Source organism: Oncorhynchus keta, chromosome 12 (genome assembly GCF_023373465.1).
Source record: "Oncorhynchus keta strain PuntledgeMale-10-30-2019 chromosome 12, Oket_V2, whole genome shotgun sequence".
NCBI classification, from domain to species: Eukaryota; Metazoa; Chordata; class Actinopteri; order Salmoniformes; family Salmonidae; genus Oncorhynchus; species Oncorhynchus keta.
Window position 1 is genome coordinate 42,186,743 of NC_068432.1, and position 22,677 is coordinate 42,209,419.

The following is a 22,677-nucleotide window of genomic DNA, read 5'->3' on the forward strand; positions in this document are numbered from 1 at the left end:
TAGCAGATGTTTGAAGTTGGTGAGGGAGATAAGTCTCCAACTTCAGCGGTTTTGGCAATTTGTTCCAGTCACAGGCAGCAGAGAACTGGAACGAAAGGCGGCTAAATGAGGTGTTGGCTTTAGGGATGATCAGTGAGATACACCTGCTGGAGCGTGTGCTACGGGTGGGTGTTGCCATCGTGACCAGTGAACTGAGATAAGGCGGAGCTTTACCTAGCATGGACTTGTAGATGACCTGGAGCCAGTGGGTCTGGCGACGAATATGTAGCGAGGGCCAGCCGACTAGAGCAGTGGTGGGTGGTATAAGGTGCTTTAGTGACAAAACGGATGGCACTGTGATAAACTGCATCCAGTTTGCTGAGTAGAGTGTTAGAAGCAATTTTGTAGATGACATCGCCGAAGTCGAGGATTGGTAGGATAGTTAGTTTTACTAGGGTAAGTTTGGCGGCGTGAGTGAAGGAGGCTTTGTTGCGGAATAGAAAGCCGATTCTAGATTTGATTTTCGATTGGAGATGTTTGATATGAGTCTGGAAGGAGAGTTTACAGTCTAGCCAGACACCTAGGTACTTATAGATGTCCACATATTCAAGGTCGGAACCATCCAGGGTGGTGATGCTAGTCAGGCGTGCGGGTGCAGGCAGCATACGGTTGAAAAGCATGCATTTGGTTTTACTAGCGTTTAAGAGCAGTTGGAGGCCACGAAAGGAGTGTTGTATGGCATTGAAGCTCGTTTGGAGGTTAGATAGCACAGTGTCCAAGGACGGGCCGGAAGTATATAGAATGGTGTCGTCTGCGTAGAGGTGGATCAGGGAATCGCCCGCAGCAAGATGCCCTCCGATTTGACACACTGAACTCTGTCTGCAAAGTAGTTGGTGAACCAGGCAAGGCAGTCATCAGAAAAACCGAGGCTACTGAGTCTGCCGATAAGAATATGGTGATTGAGAGTCGAAAGCCTTGGCAAGGTCGATGAAGACGGCTGCACAGTACTGTCTTTTATCGATGGCGGTTATGATATCGTTTAGTACCTTGAGCGTGGCTGAGGTGCACCCGTGACCGGCTCGGAAACCAGATTGCACAGCGGAGAAGGCACGGTGGGATTCGAGATGGTCAGTGACCTGTTTGTTGACTTGGCTTTCGAAGACCTTAGATAGGCAGGGCAGACAACTTAAAGCCTACCAGACAACTTAAATACCTTCTACGCTCGCTTCGAGACAAGCAACACTGAACCATGCATGACAGCACCAGCTGTTCCAGACAACAGTATGATCACGCTCTCCATTGCAGATGTGAGTAAAACCTTTAAACAGCTTAACATTCTTAAGGCCGCAGAGCCAGACAGGTTACCAGGACACGTACTCAAAACATGCGTTTTTCAATCTTTCCCTTTTCCAGTCTGTAATACCTACAAGTTTCAAGCAAACCACCATAGTCCCTATGCCCAAGATAACCAAGGTAACCTGTCTAAATGACTACTGCCCCATAGCACTTACATCTGTAGCCATGAAATGCTTCAAACGGCTGGTCATATCTGAGATCAACACCATGATCCCAGAAACCCTGCACCCACTCCAATTCGCATACTGCCCCAACAGGTCCACAGATGAAGCAATCTCAATCGCACTCCACACTGCCCTTTCCCACCTGGACAAAAGGAACACCTAGGTGAGAATGATGTTCATTGACTGCAGCTCAGCGTTCAAAACCATAGTGCTCTCCATGCTCATCATTAAGCTAAGGACCCTGGAACAATTCGCTCTGCAACTGGATCCTGGACTTCTTGACGGGCTGCCCCCAGGTGTTGAGGTTAGGCAACAACACATCCACCATGCTGACCCACAACATGGGAGCACCTCATGGGTGTATGCTCTGTCCCCTCCTATACTCCCTGTTCACCCACGACTGTGTGGCCATGCACAAATCCAACACCATCATTAAGTTTGCAGACGACACAACGGTGGTAGGCCTAATCTCCAACGACGATGAGACAGCCTATAAGGAAGATGTCAAAGATCTGGCAGTGTAGTGCCAGTACAACATCCTCTCCCTCAATATCGGCCAGACAAAGGAGCTGATCTGGACTACAGGAAATGGAGAGCGAACACACCCCTATTCACATCGACAAGGCTGTAGTGGAGTGGGTCGAGAGTTTCAAATTCCTCGGTGTCCACATCACTAAGGTCCTATCATGGTCCAGTCATACCAATACAGTCGTGAAGAGGTACGCATCTTCCCCCTCAGGAGAATGAAAAGATTTTGCGTGGGCCCTAAGATCCTAAAAATGTTCTACAACTGCACCATTGAGAACATCTTGACTGGCTGCATCACCACTTGGTATAGCAACTGCTCGGCATCCAACCGGAAGGTGCTACAGAGGGCAGTACCTCACTGGGGCCGAACTCCCTGCCTTCCAGGACCTCTATACCAGGCGTTTTCAGAGGAAGGGGTTAAAAATTGTCAAAGATTCCAGCCACCCAAGTAATAGACTGTTCTTTCTGCTACCGCAGGGCAAGTGGTACCAGAGTGCAATAAGACTGCTGAACAGTTCATCAAAAGGCTACCCAGACTATTTACATTGACGCCCTTTATTATTACATGTTTCATGCAGAATGTACACTCACTAGACTTCACCCACAGACTCACACATACTATTCTGACACTCCAACACACATACATTAAATATGATCACTCACACAACACATGCATATTGACGCCACACACTCACACTCTTCACACACGCTGATGCTACTTTATTAATGAATTATCCTGATTGCCTAGTTACTTTTACCACTACAGTACCTACATGTACATACTTTATTACCTCAATGACCTCAACTACCTGGTACCCCTGCACATTGACTCTGTACTGGTACCCCTTGTATGTAGCCTCATTATTGTTTTTATCGTGTTAATATTTCCTTTTTTATTTGTCAAATATTTTTCTTACTATTTAACTCTGCATTGTTGGGAATGGCCTTTGTAAGTTAGCATTTCACAGTAAAGTCTACACCTGTTGTATTCGGCGCATGTGACCAACAACATTTGATTTTGATTTGAAGAGGGAAAGAGAAATAAAGAGGCAGAGGGAAGGAGAGAAAGGGTGATGTAAAATACGAAGAGAGGGAGAGCGTCCCGACAATGCTTTGATTGAGGCAGAGCCACAGTTCTTTTGTCAGCGCCAGTCCATATAAAGATAAACAGAATGACATAATCTCTCGTCCATCATAACAACGGATGGTTTTCATTTTCTCCCTCTGAGCTTTCCTTTAAAAATGACAGCACTAACGATGGTTTACTGTCGGCTAGTTGACTATCAGCGTCATTCAATCACATTGTGTAGAAGAGAACAACTATTGCAGAGAATACTGGAGCTGCTGTTGAGGAAATTCAGTGTATTGGAGAGGTCTAGCCAGAGCCATGCATGTGGCATGGCTCTAAGGTAGACAGAAATGGCAGTGCCTAGACTCTATGCCCTAGAGGGAAAACCTAACCTGCCTAGCGAATTGCCTATAAGCGTTATGATTGGAATTTCTATACATGTAGAAACCAGAGTTCTTGCCATCAATGGAAAAACCTGGTTAAATATATACATGTTAAATAAAAAATGGATAAAAACTCTCATAAACTGAGTTTTTGAAATATGCAGAAGATGATCAGACAAGGAGACCGGTCTATCCAGGTTCATCACTACTTCTACCAAAACCGAAATGTTTAAACCTGGCCACTCAAATAGTTTGTGTACTCACATGTAGTGTAAAATGTTATACTGTAGCCTATGGCCATTTGGATTGATTAAGTGCAGCAGACAATTTCGATCCCTTCAACTAGTTTGATAAACTATGATTGTTTTTTGCTTTTTATTCTGTTTTGGCACAGGTCCAGTCTGTCACCTGCTGTTTTAATTTCCTCTTCTTATTATGTTGACAATCACGTTATTCCAGTGACAAATTGTGGTGTTTTCATTGTATTCAACTAATAACGAATAGCAGAGCATCCCACAGTAAAGACCCTTTATTGGGTTTTGGATTGGATAACCTAAGTAACCGACTACAGTATACAGCAAACTGCAGATTGCAGCAATAAGGTATCCTTAAATCATTCAGTAGTTGCAGAATTTATTATAGTCCTAAGTTATCGTAAGTGTCTCAATAATTATGTGTAGGTCTGCTGTGTATTAGACATGTTTAGTGTGCTGATAGTACAGTGCATGTGTGTGTGTGTGTGGGTGTGCTCCGTGTGCTGATAGTGCTTAGTGGATATCTACTGTACTAACCTCCCGGTGAAGAGAGAGGTGTCTCTCTCTCAAGCCTAGTGGTATGCAACAGACAGATGGTCCTGCTAAGAGGTGCACCATATGTTGATGCCTTGGACAGTCTGACAAGCTGAGAACATAACACCACCTGAAGTTTAGCCCCACTTATGCCTGGTAAACATGAAACTTTCTTTCCCTGTCTGCTGTGCATCGTAGTAAGTATAGTAGTTGATGTAACATACTATGGTAGGCTATTCCCCTAAAACACTGGGTCAGCTCCAAACACATTCTATACTGTGAAAACTATTTATCATAAAAAAAGTATAGTGAACGTCATAAAGGACATGCGAGATAAATGGATTTTATTGTACTAGAGGCCACTGTACCTTTTCTGAGATGGAGTAAAAGTTTTCCTTTGTGTAACTCCAGCGTGATGGTGTGATCATCTTGTCCCTCTGTGTGTATCAAGGTCCCAGAGTTCTGCAGGGTTTTGAACTTCAGAGAGATGGTGTCTTTGGCTGTTTGACTTGATGTTGGGTTAGGGCTGAACCTGTAGAGCAAGCAGCTGCTGCCGTCAAACCTTGCCACGTCAGACTCTGCAAACAACACATTTACAGGTAAAGATTATACTGTAGAGTATAGTAGTACAAACAACACATTCACAAGTAAAGATTATACAGTAGTGTATGGTAGTACAATCTAACACGGCAAACTTTACATTTAATTGTTTATATTTTAGAAGATGCTCTTATCTAGAGCGACTTACAGTATTGGGTCCATACATTTTCATAGTGGTCCCCCTTAGGACTCAAACCCACAACCCTGGCATTGCAAGTGCCATTCTCTACCAACTGAGCTATAAGGGACTACATTACGAACCTGTGATAGTAGAAGTTAAATTCACAACCCTCATCTTCAGCAGGAAAACAAATGCATACATTCTATTCAGCAGAAACCCAGTGGGAAACACTTGTTGAAATAACATCAGCTGTAATGCTGGTTGTAATGAGCCAATTTCAACCTGATTTGACCACTGGGATACCGAAGAGAATAGTAGAGACGTTATTCACAATCAGTGGCAGCCATTCATTGCGTTCAGTGTTTTTATTAGCAATTAGATGTGCATTATAGGCTCCAGTATGTGCTGGTTGAGTGAGATTTAGAGCCGAAGCTAATTTCTCCTTACTTAACTGCCTCTAATGAGGCAGGGTAGCCTTGGTCCGTCACACATCAAACCACTTCCATCACTAGATCAGTCTTTTTCATGATTATGATTGAAGAGCTGTGATTAAAGACTAAAGAATACTTTAATGTGAGAGTACTGACCTTTTATCTTATGCTTTTACCTTATTGATTTTGTTTGCAATGCATTGTAAGTTGAATATGACATACTTAAACATATGTCATTTTGGGATTACAGGCCTATTTCCCTGGCATTTACTTTCACGGTTACAAATTACATTGTTAAATGGTCATTACAGAATAATAATACCTATAGCACAGGTAGCAGTCACTGAGGGTTAAAACATAAACCCTTCAGAATGCTGTTCCATAGCCAAAAGCCAGTTAAATAAGTATAAACAAACCGTTGGCAATAATCGTTTTAAGGGTAAAACTGTCTGCTCTTATGTATAATCATTCAAAACACAATATAAAATATCAAAACACATCCACTCTGTCCTCGCTTATCCACAATTTAATACATCTCCTCCCAATAGTGCTGCATACAAAAAGAACACAAAACTATTCATATATTTGTTTAATATACATCATAAATCACCGCTCTACAATGGAGGACTGATTAAAAAACAAACAATCCAGGGACAGGTTGTTGGACTGAGGGAGAAACAGAGCCACAGTGTGAGACATAACAGATATGGATGTCTGTGTGAGACATGCTCGCTGTAAACAGAAATGACAACAGTGATGAAAAAGAAAATAAATGGATCTTTTGCATATTGTTTGTTGGCTCATCCACAGAAAAGAGCATGCAGTTAGTACACGTACAGTCCTTCCCTTGCATTGTTTAATACTGGACATATGCAACAACGTCAATACAACCAGATTACAGTATTCTCATTGTAATAATGCAAAGATGGAAAACTTTGACGTGGGTGGGGACCATGAAAAATCTGAACTCATCATGAGGGGCTGCTGTGGCTGATGAGGGGCCGCAGTCAGAGCCGGCCCCAGCCTTTTAGGGGCCCTAAGTGTTTTTGGGTTTGTTTCAGAGTTTAATTCCCGCTAATCTGCACATTTTGCTGTTGGGCATAGAGAAAATGTTGCAGTTTTAAAATAAGTTTGGTGCAATTCTACACATTTTGCCATGGGGCAGAGAGAAGATTTTGCACTTGTCTAACTAATGTCATGCAATTTTTAAAAAATAATTCAAAGGGGCAGAAAGAAAATTGAGCAGTTTTACAGCTAATGTCCTGCAATTCCACACATTTTACCATAGGGTGGAGAGAAAGGTTTCCAGTATTTAATATGATATCTGAGTGAAAGAGTCTAACAAAATAATGTACACACACAATATTGGGAAAGTATTCAGAACCTTATTACAGCCATATTCTAAAATGGATGAAAGTGTTTGTTTTCGTCATCAATCTACATACAATACCCCATAATGAAAAACAGGTTTAGAATTTTTGCAAATGAAAAAAAGTATAATAATGAAATAAATCACATTGTTGAATCAATTTTGGCAGCGATTACAGCCTCAAGTCTTCTTGAGCTATAAGCTATAAGCTTGGCACACCTTTATTAGGGGAGGTTCTCCCATTCTTCTCTGCAGATCCTCTCAAACTCTGTCAGGTTGGATAGGGAGCGTCCCTGCACAGTTATTTTCAGGTCTGTTCAGAGATGTTCGATCGGGTTCAAGTCCAGGTTCTAGCTGGGCCACTCAAGGATATTCAGAGACTTGTTTCGAAGCCACTCCTGGGTTGCCTTGGCTTGGCTTAGGGTCATTTTCCTGTTGGAAATTGAACCTTCGCCCCAGTCTGAGGTCCAGAGCACTCTGGAGCAGGTTATCATCAAGGGTATCTTTACTTTGCTGTGTTCATCTTTCCCTCGATCCTGACTAGTCTCCACATCATGATGCTGCCACCACCGTGCTACAGCGCAGGGACGATGCCAGGTTTCCTCCAGACTTGGCATTCAGGGCAAATCTTGTTTCCCATTATCTGAGAGTCCTTTAGGTGCCTATTGGCAAACTCCAAGTAGGCTGTAATGTACCTTTTACTGAGAAGTGGCTTCTATCTGGCCACTCTACAATAAAGGCCTGATTGGTGGAGTGCTGCAGAGATGGTTATCCTTCTGGAAGTTTCTCTCGTCTCCACAGATGAACTCTGGAGCTCTGTCAACCCTGATGCCTTCCATTTCCCCAGATTGCTCAGTTTGGATGAGCGGACAGCTCTAGTAAAAGTCTTGGTGGTTCCAAACTTTTTCCATTTAAGAATGATGGAGGTCACTGTGTTCTTGGGGACCTTAAATGCTGCAGAAATATTTTGGTACCCTTCCCCAGATCGTGGTTAGACACAATCCTGTTTCAGAGCTATATGGACAGTTCCTTCATCCTCGTGGTTTGGTTTTTGCTCTGACATTCACTGTCTACTGTGGGACCTTAGGTGTGTCCCTTTCCAAATAATGTCCAATCAATTGAATTTACCACAGGTGGACTCCACAATCAAGTTGTAGAAACATCTGAAGGATGATCAATGGAAACAGGATGCACCTTAGCTCAATTTTCGAGTCTCATAGTGTACAAAAGGTTGTGAAATATTTGTAGATAATCATATCAGAGCTGTAGCTACGCCAGGCTGTTACGGACAGCAGCTTCTCTTCTCCACTTGAGCAGAGAACCCTTTTCATCATTTATGTACGGGACTAGAGTTTTTTGTTATTAGTGGTTATACCTAGCCAGATCCTCTGTTGATGGAGCGGCTAAACACCCCTACACATCTCGTATCATGTCTGTTAGGTCTGGGTAAGATATGTATGAAAGAGAGAGTTAAGATAGTCAAGTTAAGTATTGAGACTTTCTTAGGAGTGAATTAACATAGTGAATTCAGGGGTGGCAATAGAAAAGTCTGAAGTATTTGTAGGTAATCATTTCAATGATGTTACTTCATCATATCAGAGCTGGAGCTCCGCCCACCAGTGAAGTGGAGCAGAGCATACTGTGTTATCTCCAGCTCAGAGAAGGTCAGCTCGTGAGTAGTCAAGTGAGAGAAAGTTCCAGCCATCCTTGTGTTTTCCCACCAGTTAGCTTTCATTGTGTTAGCCATGTTAGTACATATTTCATATCTTGTCTGAAGATGCACTCTGAAGATAATGTCATATTTATGGTTATGCTAATTAGTAGTTTCAACTGCGAGCTTGCAATTGTGAGCTGGCTACCTCTGTTTTGGTTATTATATCATTAACCCTATATTGGTATAGGATAATGTCCCCCAGTGCATTGCCATATCTCGGACTGGCCAATAAAAGTAAAAGATTACGATGGGCAAAAGAACACAGAAACTGGACAGAGATATGGCTTTTTCTTTGCAACTCTGACTAGAAGGCCAGCATCCGTAGTCGCCTCTTCACTGTTGACGTTGAGACTGGTGTTTTGCGGGTACTATTTAATGAAGCTGCCAGTTGAGGACCTGTGAGGCATCTGTTTCTCAAACTAGACACTAATGTACTTGTCCTCTTGCTCAGTTGTGCACTGGGGCCTCCCACTCCTCTTTCTATTCTGATTAGAGCCGGTTTGTGCTGTTCTGTGAAGGGAGTGGTACACCGCGTTGTACGAGATCTTCAGTTTCTTTGCAATTTCTCGCATGGAATAGCCTTCATTTCTCAGAACAAGAATAGACTGATGAGTTTCAGAATAAAGTACTTTGTTTCAGGCATTTTCAATCAAATCCACAAATGCTGATGCTCCAGACACTCAACTAGTCTAAAGAAGGCCAGTTTATATTGCTTATTTAATCAGAACAACAGTTTCCAGCTCAAAAAGTACTACACCGGCTCCAACGCTCGTCGGATTTGGCAGGGCTTGCAAACTATTACAGACTACAAAGGGAAGCAAAGGCGAGACCTGCTAAGTGACACAAGCCAACCAAACAAGCTAAATTACTTATATGCTTGCTTCGAGGCAAGTAACACAAACATGCATGAGAGCATCAGCTGTTCCGGAAGAATGTATGATCAAGCTCTCCGCAGCCAATGTGAGTAAGACCTTTAACCTCTTGATTCTAGCCATCCCGGATCCGGGATCGTGAATACAGCCTCAAGCTCATTACCATAACGCAACGTTAACTATTCATGAAAATCGCAAATGAAATGAAATAAATATGCTAGCTCTCAAGCTTAGCCTTCTGTTAACAACACTGTCATCTCAGATTTTCAAAATATGCTTTTCAACCATAGCAAAACAAGCATTTGTGTAACAGTATTGATAGCTAGCGTAGCATTTAGCGTTAGCATTGAGCGGGCAACATTTTCACAAAAACAAGAAAAGCATTCAAATAAAATCATTTACCTTTGAAGAACTTCGGATGTTTTCAATGAGTAGACTCTCAGTTAGATAGCAAATGTTCAGTTTGTCCAAAAAGATTCTTTGTGTAGGAAAAAAAAAAAAATCGCTCAGTTTTGTACATCACGTTTGGCTACCAAAAAAAAACTTTTTTCCAAATTAACTCCATAATATCGGCTGAAACATGGTAAACGTTGTTTAGAATCAATCCTCAAGGTGTTTTTCACATATCTCTTTGATGATATATCGTTCGTGGAAGTCTCCTCTCTCCCCTGAATCACATGGATGAATGCGTGCAGCTTGGAGATTACGCACCAATTTTCGACAAAGGACACCGGGCGGACACCTGGTAAATGTAGTCTCTTATGGCCAATCTTCCAATGATATGCCTACAAATATACGTCACAATGCTGCAGACACCTTGGACAAACGGCAGAAAGCGTAGGCTCGTTCAGGGCACATTCACAGCCATATAAGGAGACAATGGAAAATAGAGCCTCAAATTCTGCTCATTTCCTGTTTGAAGTTTCATCTTGGTTTCACCTGTTGCATCAGTTCTGTGGCACTCACAGATAATATATTTGCAGTTTTGGAAACGTCAGAGTGTTTTCTTTCCGAAGCTGTCAATTATATGCATAGTCGAGCATATTTTCGTGACAAAATATCTTGTTTAAAAGCGGAAGGTCTTTTATCCATAAATTAAAAGAGCGCCCCCTATATCCAAGAAGTTAAAAAGGTCAACATTCACAAGGCCGCAGGGCCAGACAGATTACCAGGACGTGCACTACGAGCATGCGCTGACCAACTGGCAAGTGTCTTCAATTACATCTTCAACATGTCTGTAATTCCAACATGTTTCAAGCAGACAACCATAGTCCATATGCCCAAGAACACTAAGGTAACCTGCCTAAATGACTACCGACCTGTGCACTCACATCTGCAGCCATGAAGTGCTTTGAAAGGTTGACCATGGATCACATCAACACCATTATCCAGAACCCTAGACACACTCCAATTTGCATACCGCCTACTCAGATCTACAGATGATGCAATCTCTATTGCACTCCACACTGCCCTTTCCCACCTGGACAAAAGGAACACCTGTGTGAGACTACTATTCATTGACTACAGCTCAGCGTTCAACACCATCACTAAGCTAAGGACCCGGGGACTAAACACCTCCCTCTGCAGCTGGATCCTGGACCTCCTGACGGGCCGCCCCCAGGTGGTAAGGGTAGGTATAACAACACATCCCCCACTCTGATCCTCAACACGGTGGTCACTCAGGGGTGCGGGCTCCGTCCCCTCCTGTACTCCCTGTTCACTCATGACTGCACGGCCAGGCATGAATCCAATACCATCATTAAGTTTGCCAACGACACAACAGTGGTAGGCCTGATCACAGACAACGACGAGACATCCTACAGGGAGAACATCAGAGACGTGTGGTGCCAGGACAACAATCACTCCCTCAATGTGATCAAAACAAAGGATATGATTGTGGACTACAGGAAAAGGAGGACTGATCACATCCCCATTCTCATCGACTGGGCGGTAGTGGAGCAGGTTGAGAGCTTCAAGTTCCTTGGTGTCCACAGCACACCAAGATATTCGTGACGAGGGCACGACAAAACCTATTCCCCCTCAGGAGACTGAAAAGATTTGGCATGGGTACTCAGATCCTCAAAAGGCTCTACAACTGCACCATCGAGAGCATCCTGACTGGTAGCATCACTGCCTGGTATGGCAACTGCTCGGCCTCCGATCTCAAGGAACTACAGAGGGTAGTGTGTATGGCCCAGTACATCACTGGGGCCAAGCTTCCTGCCATCCCGGACCTCTATACCAGGCGGTGTCAGAGGAAGGCCCTAGAAATTGTCTAAGAAAAACTGTTCTCTCTGATAACGTATGGCAAGTGGTACCGGAGCACCAAGTCTAGGTCCAAGAAGCTTCTAAACAGCTTCTACCCCCAAGCCATAAGACTCCTGAACATCTAATGAAATGTCTTCCGAGGACAATTTGCATTGCCCCCCCTTTACACCGCTGCTACTCTGTTATTATCTATGCATAGTCACTTTAATAACTCTAGCTACATATACATATTACCTCAATTACCTTGACTAACTGGTGCCCCCAAACACTGAATCTGTACCGGTGCACCCTCTTTATAGCATCGCTATTGTTATTTTACTGCTGCTCTTTAACCTTTTTGGGACAGCGGGCAGCATTTTCGCTTTTGGATGAATAGCGTGCCCAGAGTGAACTGCCTCCTACTCTGTCCCAGATGCTAATATATGCATATTATTAGTAGTATTGGCTAGAAAACACTCCAAAGTTTCAAAAACTGTTTGAAAGATGTCTGTGAGTATAACAGAACTCATATGGCAGGTGAAAACCTGAGACAAATCCACCAGGAAGTGGGAACTCTGGGGTTTGTCGTTTTTCAAAGCTTAGCCTACCGAATACACAGTGTCTAAAGAGTCAAGTTGCACTTCCTACAGCTTCCACTAGATGTAAACGCTCTTTTCAAACTTGTTTGAGGATTCTACTATAAAGGAGGGGCTCATGAGACCTGTTTGAATCAGTGGTCTGGCAGAGTGCCTTGGTCTCATGACGCGCGGTCACAAGAGAGTTAGCTCTCGTTCCAGTGCTTTTCTGAAGACATAGAATTCTCCGGTTGGAACCTTATTGATGATTTATGTTAAAAACATTTTAAAGATTGATTCCAAACATCGTTTCACTAGTTTCTACGACCTGTAACAGAACCTTTTGTGTTTTTGTCTGGACGAAGTTCTCGCGCCTCATGAAGATGGATTACTGGGTTGAACACGCTAACAACAAGTGTCTATTTGGACATAAATGATGGACTTTATGGAACCTTATGAAACAAATCAGTCATTTATTGTCGAATTGGGATTCCTGGGAGTGCCTTCTGATGAAGATCATCAAAGGTAAGTGAATATTTATAGTGTTATTTCAAACTTCTGTTGACTCCAACATAGCGGATATATCTCTGGCTGGATTGGGCTCTGAGCGCCGTTCTCAGATTATGCTTTTTCCGTAAAGTTTTTTAAAAAAAAATCAGATACAGCGTTTGCATTAAGGAGAAGTCTATATTTAATTATGTGAATAACACTTGTATCTTTTATCAATGTTATCAATGTTATGAGTATTTCTGCAAAATCACAGGATGTTTTGGAATCAAAACATTACTGCACGTAACGTGCCAATGTAAACAAAGATTTTTGGATATAAATATGCACATTATCGAAAAAAACATACATTATTGTGTAACATGATGTCCTATGAGTGTCATCTGATGAAGATCATCAAAGGTTAGTGATTAATTTTGTCGATATTTCTGCTTTTTGTGACTATCTTTGCATGGAAAAATGGCTGTGTTTTTTTTTTACTTGTGTTGATCTAACAATCATATGTTGTGATTTCGCTGTAAAGCTTCTTTTTTTTATCGGACACGATGGGTAGATTAACAAGAAGTTTCTTTCATTTGCTGTATTGGACTTGCGTGAATGTTACATATTTCTAAAAAATATTTGTGAATTTCGCGTGCTGCCTTTTCAGAGGAATGTTGTCGAGGGGTTCAATGGAATAGTGATACAGTGAATTAGTTAAATAATCTGTCAACAATTTTGTGAGAAATTACTTGTGTCATGCACAAAGTAGATGTCCTAACCAATTTTCAAAAAGTATAGTTTGTTAAAAAAAGAAATTTGTGGAGTGGTTGAAAAACGAGTTTTAATGACTCCAACCTAAGTGTATGTAAACTTCCAACTTCAACTGTATGACTGCACTGCTGGTTAGGGCTTGTAAGTAATCATTTCACTGTAAGGTCTATCTATATCTGTTGTATTCAGCGCATGTGATAAATAAAATGATTTGATTACACTGTATTTCACTATTTAGAGGTATTCAAGTTAATTGTGCCGTTTTAGCCTGTACTTACAAAGCATGTAGAAGTCTGTAATTTTTACCATAGGTACACTTCAACTGTGAGAGGCAGAATCTAAAACAAAAACCATACATTTCCTGTAGTTCTTGACCAGGTTTGCACACACTGCAGCAGGGATTTTGGCCCACTCCTCCATACAGACCTTCTCCAGATCCTTCAGGTTTCGGGGCTGTCGCTGGGCAATACAGACTTTCAGCTCCCTCCAAAGAGTTTCTATTGGGTTCAGGTCTGGAGACTGGCTAGGCCACTCCAGGACCTTGAGATGCTTCTTATGGAGCCACTCCTTAGTTGCCCTGGCTGTGTGTTTCGGGTCGTTGTCATGCTGGAAGACCCAGCCACGACCCATCTTCAATGCTCTTACTGAGGGAAGGTTGTTGGCCAAGATCTCGCGATACATGGCCCCATCCATCCTCCCCTCAATACGGTGCAGTCGTCCTGTCCCTTTTGCAGAAAAGCATCCCCAAAGAATGATGTTTCCACCTCCATGCTTCACGTTTTGCATGGTGTTCTTGGGGTTGTACTCATCCTTCCTTTTTCCTCCAAACACGGCGAGTGGAGTTTAGACCAAAAAGCTACATTTTTGTCTCATCATACCACATGACCTTCTCCCATTCCTCCTCTGGATCATCCAGATGGTCATTGGCAAACTTCAGACGGGCCTGGACATGCGCTGGCTTGAGCAGGGGGACCTTGCATGCGCTGCAGGATTTTAATCCATGACTGTGTAGTGTGTTACTAATGGTTTTCTTTGAGACTGTTGTCCCAGCTCTCTTCAGGTCATTGACCAGGTCCTGCCGTGTAGTTCTGAGCTGATCCCTCACCTTCCTCATGATCATTGATGCCCCACGAGGTGAGATCTTGCATGGAGCCCCAGACCGAGGTTGATTGACCGTCATCTTGAACTTCTTCCATTTCCTAATAATTGCGCCAACAGTTGTTACCTTCTCACCAAGCTGCTTGCCTATTGTCCTGTAGCACATCCCAGCCTTGTGCAGGTCTACAATTGTATCCATGATGTCCTTACACAGCTCACTGGTCTTGGCCATTGTGGAGAGGTTGGAGTCTGTTTGATTGAGTGTATGGACAGGTGTCTTTTATACAGGTAATGAGTTCAAACAGGTGCAGTTAATACAGGTAATGAGTGGAGAACAGGAGGGCTTCTTAAAGAAAAACTAACAGGTCTGTGAGAGCCGGAAGTCTTACTGGTTGGTAGGTGATCAAATACTTACGTCATGCAATAAAATGCAAATTCATTACTTAAAAATCATACAATGTGATTTTCTGTATTTTTTAGATTCCGTCTCTCACAGTTGAAGTGTACCTATGATAACAATTACAGACCTGTTCATGCTTTGTAAGTAGGAAAACCTGCAAAATCGGCAGTGTATCAAATACCTGTTCTCCCCACTGTAGCATTTAGTCATCATAGTCATGTTATATCCATGCATATTGTTTATAAGAGATGTGAATTGGAAATTGTAGTCTGTCATTCACTAATGTATCTTTATGAATCACTGTACTTGCAGATCACACACATACACACACTTTGGTTGAAGCAAGTTGCCTAACCACTAAGTGCCTTAGTCGATCCACACTACATAAACTGTGTGGTGCTGTTCCGTGCCTGTGAATCTTCAGCGTTATTATACCACCTCAACTGGAATCCTACCTGTTTGTCATCTGTGCCCTTACCAGCACACGGGAGCAAACACATCAAGTAAAAGCATACCAGCACACGGGAGCAAACACATCAAGTAAAAGCTAAAGAATACAGTCTACCCAATCCTCACCTACACATAGCAACAGGTCTGAATACTTAAGAAAATAAGGTATTTCTGTTTTTTATTTTTAGACATTTGCAAAAATTGGCACACCCATATCTGTGTCACCTGTCCGTGTGATTGTCTCCACCCCCTCCAGGTTCCGATTATTTTCCCCTGTGTAATTAACCCGATAATTCCTGTCTCTCTGTGCCAGTTCGTCTTGTCTTTTTCAAGTAAACCAGTGTGTTTATCCCGTGCTCCTGCTTTGCTATTCTCGCTTTTGCTAGTCCTCCCGGTTTGACCATTGCCCAGCTCCGCCACGCTGTCTCCCTGCTCCACCACTGGGAGGCATGAGGAGCTACTTCAGGAAGGGCTTCGTTCCCTGACGGAATGCTTTGGGTGGGTTTAAGGCTATAATGGAGCAAATCAGGGAGTTAGCTCATTGGCAGCCTACCACCTCTGAGAACCCCAAACCACCCAGTAACTTTTCTCCATGAGTGCCGAGTTTGTACAGCCTACTTCGGCTCCCCGCAAACCCCGCTTTCCTCCTCCGGAGCATTACTTTGGGGATCCTGGTACCTGCTGGGGTTCTCATTCTCAATGCTCCCTTATTTTTGAGCTACAGTCATCTTCGTTCCCTTTGGACCGATCTAAGATAGCATATATTATTACATTCATGTCGGGAAGGGCGCTCTCCTGGGCGATGGCTGTTTGGGAGCAACAATCCATCATTTGTCATCATCTGGAGGATTTCATGGCAGAGGTGAAGAAGGTGTTCAATTCTCCGGTATCCGGGAGAGAGGTGGCCCCTAAACGTCTTGAATTACATCAAGATTCCCATCGTGTGGCAGACTACGCTGTTGATTTTTGCACATTGGCCCCGAGAGTGCCTGGAGTCTCTTTTTCGATACCTTCCTTCACGGACTATCTGAGGTGATAAAGGATGAGCTAGCTGCTCATGAATTGCCGGTGGACTTTGATTCCCTCATTGCCCTCACCATTAGAATTGATGGGCGGCCAAGGGAATGCAGGAGTGAGAGGAGGTCTGGCCTGGGTCACACTCGTTCATCCACAGTGGCTCGCTCATCGTCGAAGGTATCTGGAAGTCCTCAAAGGATATTTTTCAGAGGGGATCTGAAGCCACCCGAGCCTCCTCGAGAATCATCGATGACGGGTGAGTCTGACACACCAGAACCTAGGCAACTGGGAAGGACTAGGTTATCACCTAAGGAACATTCCCGCAGGCTAAGCTCCAATTGCTGTCTGTATTGTGGAGCTGTAGGACATTATATAGCCACCTGCCCAGTTAAGAGACCAGACACCTTAGTAGGTACAAGAACTCTGGTGAGTCAGAGGGTTCCCAGTCAAAGTCCCATTACCCATACTCCTTTTTCTGTGAGCTTGCTGTGGGGAGACCAGTCTAAGTCTCTCCGGGTGCTTATTGACTCTGGGGCAGATTAGGGTTTTATGGACGCTACCCTGGTATCAGAACTGGTTATCAATACTCAACTCCTCTCTGTTCCCATGGATGCCAGGGCACTGGATCGGTTGCGCCATTGGTAGAGTCACGCACAGCAGAATTCCCCTAAATATGCGGGTATCTGGAAACCACAGTGAGCCAATTCAGCTCCTCCTCATTGAGTCTCCCCACATACCTGTTGTTTTCGTTTTTTCTTGGCTCCAAAAACACAACCCAGATATTGACTGGACTACGGGTTCCATTCTGTTGGGTTGGAGACCATTTTGCCATTCAAAGGCGGCGCAGCCATCCCCGAAACGTCTGTCTCCAAGATTAAGTACGGCGTCGGATCTCTCTGCCGTGTCCGGAGAGTATCATGACCTCCTGGAGGTTTTCAGCAAAGCTTGTGCTACCTCCCTTCCTCCACATCATCCCTATGATTGTGCTATTGACCTCCTTCTGGGCACCACACCACCTCGAGGCCAGCTCTATTCCCTGTCCGGATCTGAGACTAAGGCCATGGAGGAGTACATTGAGGACTCACTGGCTGTTGGGAGCATTCGTCCTTCTGCCTATCCTGCCGCCACAGGGTTCTTCTTTGTGGGAAAAAAGGACAAGACCCTGCATCCATGTAAAGATTACCAGGGTCTCAACAATTTTTTTAAAATTTAATTTTTTTTATTTATTTTTTTTTTATTTTTTTTTATTTGGTACCCTCTACATTTACATTTAAGTCATTTAGCAGACGCTCTTATCCAGAGCGACTTACCACTCCTCTCCTCAGCTTTTGAACCTCTCCTGGGAAGTGTGAGTTCCACCGCTCCACTATCTCCTTTCTAGGATACATTATAGCGAAGGGGAATGTACAGATGGATCCAGAGAAGGTGAGGGTGGTGGTGGATTGGCCACAGCCCACGTCCAGGGTGCAGCTTCAATGGTTACTGGGTTTTGCTCATTTCTATCGCAGTTTCATTCGGGGCCACAGCAACATGGCGGCTCCCCTCTCTGCACTCACCTCTCCCAAGGTACCGTTCACATGGTCTCCAGCAGCGGACAAGGCCTTTGGGGATCTTTTACCTCTTGGGGATAGCGCTGTCTACTGCCCCCGCTGGAGTAATTGCGTGCCCATAGTAAACATAATTTATTTTTGTCAAAATTTGCTAATATATGCAAATAACAAATATTATTGAATAGAAAACACTCTAAAGCTTCTAAAACCGTTTAAATTATGTCTGTATGTAAAGCAGAACTCTCAGGGCAGTCATTCTCCCAAACTCTCTCGTCATCATAAAAGTTGGCCCAACTTTGACGTCATCGCCCCCACCCTTCCCAAGCAGTTACAGGTCTGGGAACAGTCTCTCTGTCTTCAGCGCGATCTCAGCTTTCAATGGGGATTCTCATTGTGAGAATCGAGCGCTCACGAGAGTTTTGGCTGGCCGAAACCTTTCGGTCACGCGAAAAAACAGGTCACTTTTATGCGCGCTCTGCTCAGGTCCTGTCTTTTTTCCAAGATCGATTATACAATGCATGCGTTTCTGTTCGTCCTCACGATTGCTGTACACCTTTATAACATGTTAAAGCTTGATTATGAAGTTAGTTTGACAAGTTTAATCAACATATAATATGTAAGTTCAACGTTTTGGTGCGCATCCACTTGACTTTTGGCTACATTTCAACCGAAATGTGTCGTGTTTGAGAACCGAAAGACAGACTGCAAAACTAAACGCTGTTTTTGGTAAGTATAATTCCTTCCAGGTCTTCTGATGGAAGAACAGCAAAGGTAAGGGAATATTTATGTGGTAAATTTGGGTTTATGTGGACTCCAAGATAGAGGCGCCATAATGCTACTTTTTGAGCGCCGACTCATAGTATAGCCTAGTGAACGAAACCTGTAACGTTAAAAATAAATGTAACAGCGATTGCATTCAGAAGAATTGTATCTAACTATATATATGTAGAACATGCATATTTAGTCAAAGTTTATGATGTGTATTCCTTGTTAGCTGACGTTATCTGCCGGAGCTATCGTCATTTCTCGGGACATTTGAGTAGCATTTTTTGAACGATGCATCATTGTAAACAGAGATTTATGGATATATATAGCATATTATTGAAAAAAAACATAAATGTACTGTGTAACATGTTATATTACTGTCATCTGATGAAGATTTCAAAAGGTTAGTGCATTATTTTTCTTTTAATCCTGCGTCTGTTGATTGCATATTTTTTTTCAACTTGGCTATGCAAATTAGCCGTGTCTTCGGTGGTGGTTTGACATAAATATGTGCTATGTTTTCGCCGTAAAACATTTTAGAAATCTGACTTGCTGGGTAGACAAATGCGGTGTTTATCTTTCATTTGAGCCATTGGACTTGTTAATGTGTGGAGGTTAAATATTTTTAGGAATATTTTTGCGTTCCATGCGCCACCTTCCAGCTGAACGTGACGGGGGGGTGTTCCAAAATTGGAACCCTAGTCCCCTTCTGGTTAAGCAGCAATTCACTACTGCTTCTATCCTCATCCATCCAGGCCCAACTTGTCAGTTTGTGGTGGAAGTTGATGCTTCTGACGTGGGAGTAGGGGCCGTTCTTTCCCAGCTATCCGTCCAGGACCAAAAGCTTCTTCCCTGTGCCTTCATGTCCCATCATTTCAATTCTGCGGAAAGGAACGATGATGTTGAAAACCGGGAACTCCTAGCTGTGAAGATGGCTCTGGAGGAGTCGAGACACTGGCAGGAAGGGGCAGAACATCCATTCCTGGTATGGACGGATCATTAAAATGTAGAATACCTTTGTACTGCCAAGCGCCTCAACCCAAGGCAAGCACGTTGGGCTCTGCTATTTACCAGGTTCAATTTCACCATCTCCTACCGACCAAGGTCAAAGAACGTGAAGCCGGGCGATCTATCCCATCTATACAGTTCCTCTGCCACTCCCTCTGAATTTGAGACAATCCTCCCTGCCTCTTGTTTGGCTGCTTCTGTTGTTTCGGGAATTGAGGCTCTGGTTCTCAGGGCACAGTGTTTTCCTAGACGGACCCTGCGGGGGAGGTCTACCTAACTGGCTGTTTGTTCCTGATTCGGTCCGGTCTCAGGTCCTGGAATGGGCTCACTCCTCCAGGCTTACCTGTCATCCTGGTACTTGTCGAACACGGGCTTTCCTCCATCAATGGTTCTGGTGGCCCACCATGGTTCCTGATGTCTCGGCCTTTGTCGCCGCATGCATGGTGCGCACAAAGCAAGACTCCGCGGCAAGTTCTCTCTGGCCCCCTACAGCCACTCCCTGTCCCTCATCGCTCCTGGTCCCATATTTCCCTGGATTTTGTCACTGGGCTTTCCCCGTCAGATGGCAACACCACCATCCTGACGGTGGTTGACAGATTCTCCAAGGCCACCTATTTCCATCCCTCTTCCGAAGTTACCTTCAGCCAAGGAGATGGTCCAGCTTATGGTGCAGCATGTCTTCCGAATCCATGGCTCCCGGATGACATTGTCCTCAGTTCTCGTCCCAATTCTGGAAGACGATCTGCACTCTTATCGGGTCGTCAGCCAGCCTGTCCTCTGGGTTTCATCCCCAATCTAACGGCCAGTCGGAGCGAGCAAATCAAGATATGGAGACGGCACTCCGGTGTCTTGTTGCCAGTAATCCCACCACCTGGAGTTGGCAACTGGTCTGGGAGGAATATGCCAGGACAACTCTCCCCTGCTCGGCTACTGGACTATCCCCCTTCGAATGCTCCATAGGGTATCAGCCTCCGCTCTTTCCAGAGCAAGAAGTGGAGGTCAACATACATTCAGCAGAGATGTTCATCCGCCGCAATCGGTGTACCTGGAGAAGAGCTCGGGCGGTTCTTCTCAAGACTACCTCCAGGTATCGTTGACAAGCGGAACACCACCGGACTCTGGCTCCTCGCTATTGGGTCAGGCAGAGGGTAAGGTTGTCCACTACCCCTCCGGGTAGAATCCCGTAAACTTTCCCCCCGTTTCATTGGTCCTTTCCCCATTTCTAGAGTCATTAGTCCCACTGCTGTCCATATGTTGTTGCCCCGTACCCTCTGTGTTCACCCTACTCTTCATGTTTCCAGGATTAAGCCCTTGTCTCAGTCCTCTGTCTTCTGTTTCTAGACCCATCCTTCCCCGCAGGGTATTCGTTGGCCAGCCAGCGTATACGGTGAGAAGCATCCTGAGGGTTTGACCACGGGGCAGGGGTTTCCAGTACCTGGTTGACTGGGAGGGTTTTGGCCCGGAGGAGAGGTGCTTGGTTCCTGCTAAAGACATCCTTGACCCAGTTCTCATCGCCAATTTTCACCGCCGTTACCTCGGTCAGCCAGGTATGCGCCCAGGTAGGACACCAAGTGGTGCCCCTAGGAGGGGTTACTGTCACACCCTGATCTCTGTCACCTGTCCTTGTGATTGTCTCCACCCCCTCCAGGTGTCGCTTATTTTCCCCAGTGTATTTATCATTGTGTTACCTGTCTTTGTGCCAGTTCGTCTTGTCTTTTTCAAGTCAACCAGCACGTTTTTCCCGTGCTCCTGCTTTGCTATTCTCTCTTTTGCTAGTCCTCCCGGTTTTGACACTTGCTTGTTTTCTGGACTCCGTACCCGCCTGCCTGCCCTGACCTCGAGCTTGCCTGCCACTCTATACCTCCTGGACTCTGATCCGGTTTTGACCCTTGGCCTGTCCACGACCATTCTCGCCTACCCTTTTTGGAACTTATACATATCAAATACTCAAACCATCTGCCTCCCGTGTCTGCATCTGGGTCTGGCCCTGAGCCCTCAAACATTTCTAAAAATCACTTTTCATTTTGTCATTATGGGGCATTGTGTGTAGATTGATAAAAAAAATCTTAATTCAATCAATTTTAGAATAAGGCTGTAACGTAACAAAATGTGGAAAAAGTCAAGGGGTCTGAATACTAAATGCATTATATATACTGTATATAGGGGGGAAATTGATCTGGTGGACTTTAGGGAGTTGCCCATATCTGTTAAGAGGTAATGATGTCCTGTCAAACTCCACTGGTTGTACTTACTGTAAGGGCATCCATAGGCTTCCAGTCTCAGACCTATCCTCCCGTTAGGGTTCCAATCTAGAGGAAGTAACCGCAGGAACCTGGCGAAGACTGGCTGCTGCAGTTTAAACTGCACCACACTGTCTGCATTACTGTTCCCTGTGAACGCCTGGAACACACAGAGGGGACAGTATAATTATCTGCCTGATTTACACATTATACTCACATTATTTGGATGTTACACATCATTGGAGTCTACCAAGAGGCAAACTCCTCATAATAATGCCTGGAACGGAGCAAATGGAATGGCATCAAAAACACATGGAAACCATTTGTTTGATGTATTTGATATCATTGTGGTAATGGTCCAGCCATTACCACAAGCCCGTCCATCCCAATTAAGAGGTCACCAATGCTCCTGTGCTGCACATCTATTAGCCATATATACTCCTATATCCTCCACACACTCCTTCCGTGGCCTACAACTGCTCTTATATGCTAGTAAAACTAAATGAATGCTCTTCAACCGATTGCAGCCCGCACCTGCCAGCCCGCCTAGCATCACTACTCTGGACGGTTCTGACTTAGAATATGTGGACAACTACAAATATCTAGGTGTCTGGTTAGACTGTAAACTCTCCTTCCAGACTCACATTAAGCATCTCCAATCCAAAATTAAATCTAGAATCGGCTTCCTATTTC

The 22,677-nt window shown here is 44.1% G+C and overlaps 1 protein-coding gene across 4 annotated transcripts in view; it reads right to left on the reverse strand.

Annotated features, from left to right (window-relative positions):
• cntnap3 (contactin associated protein family member 3) overlaps window positions 1–22,677 on the reverse strand; it is a 221,017-nt gene that overhangs the window by 133,005 nt on the left and 65,335 nt on the right. For all 4 annotated transcript variants that reach the window (XM_052458344.1, XM_052458342.1, XM_052458341.1 and 1 more), the window contains exons 4-5: window positions 21,997–22,144; window positions 4,636–4,845 (exon numbers count right to left, since the gene is read on the reverse strand). In XM_052458344.1, the coding sequence (XP_052314304.1) occupies window positions 4,636–4,845; window positions 21,997–22,144 (358 nt within the window). The remainder of the gene's footprint in view (window positions 1–4,635; window positions 4,846–21,996; window positions 22,145–22,677) is intronic.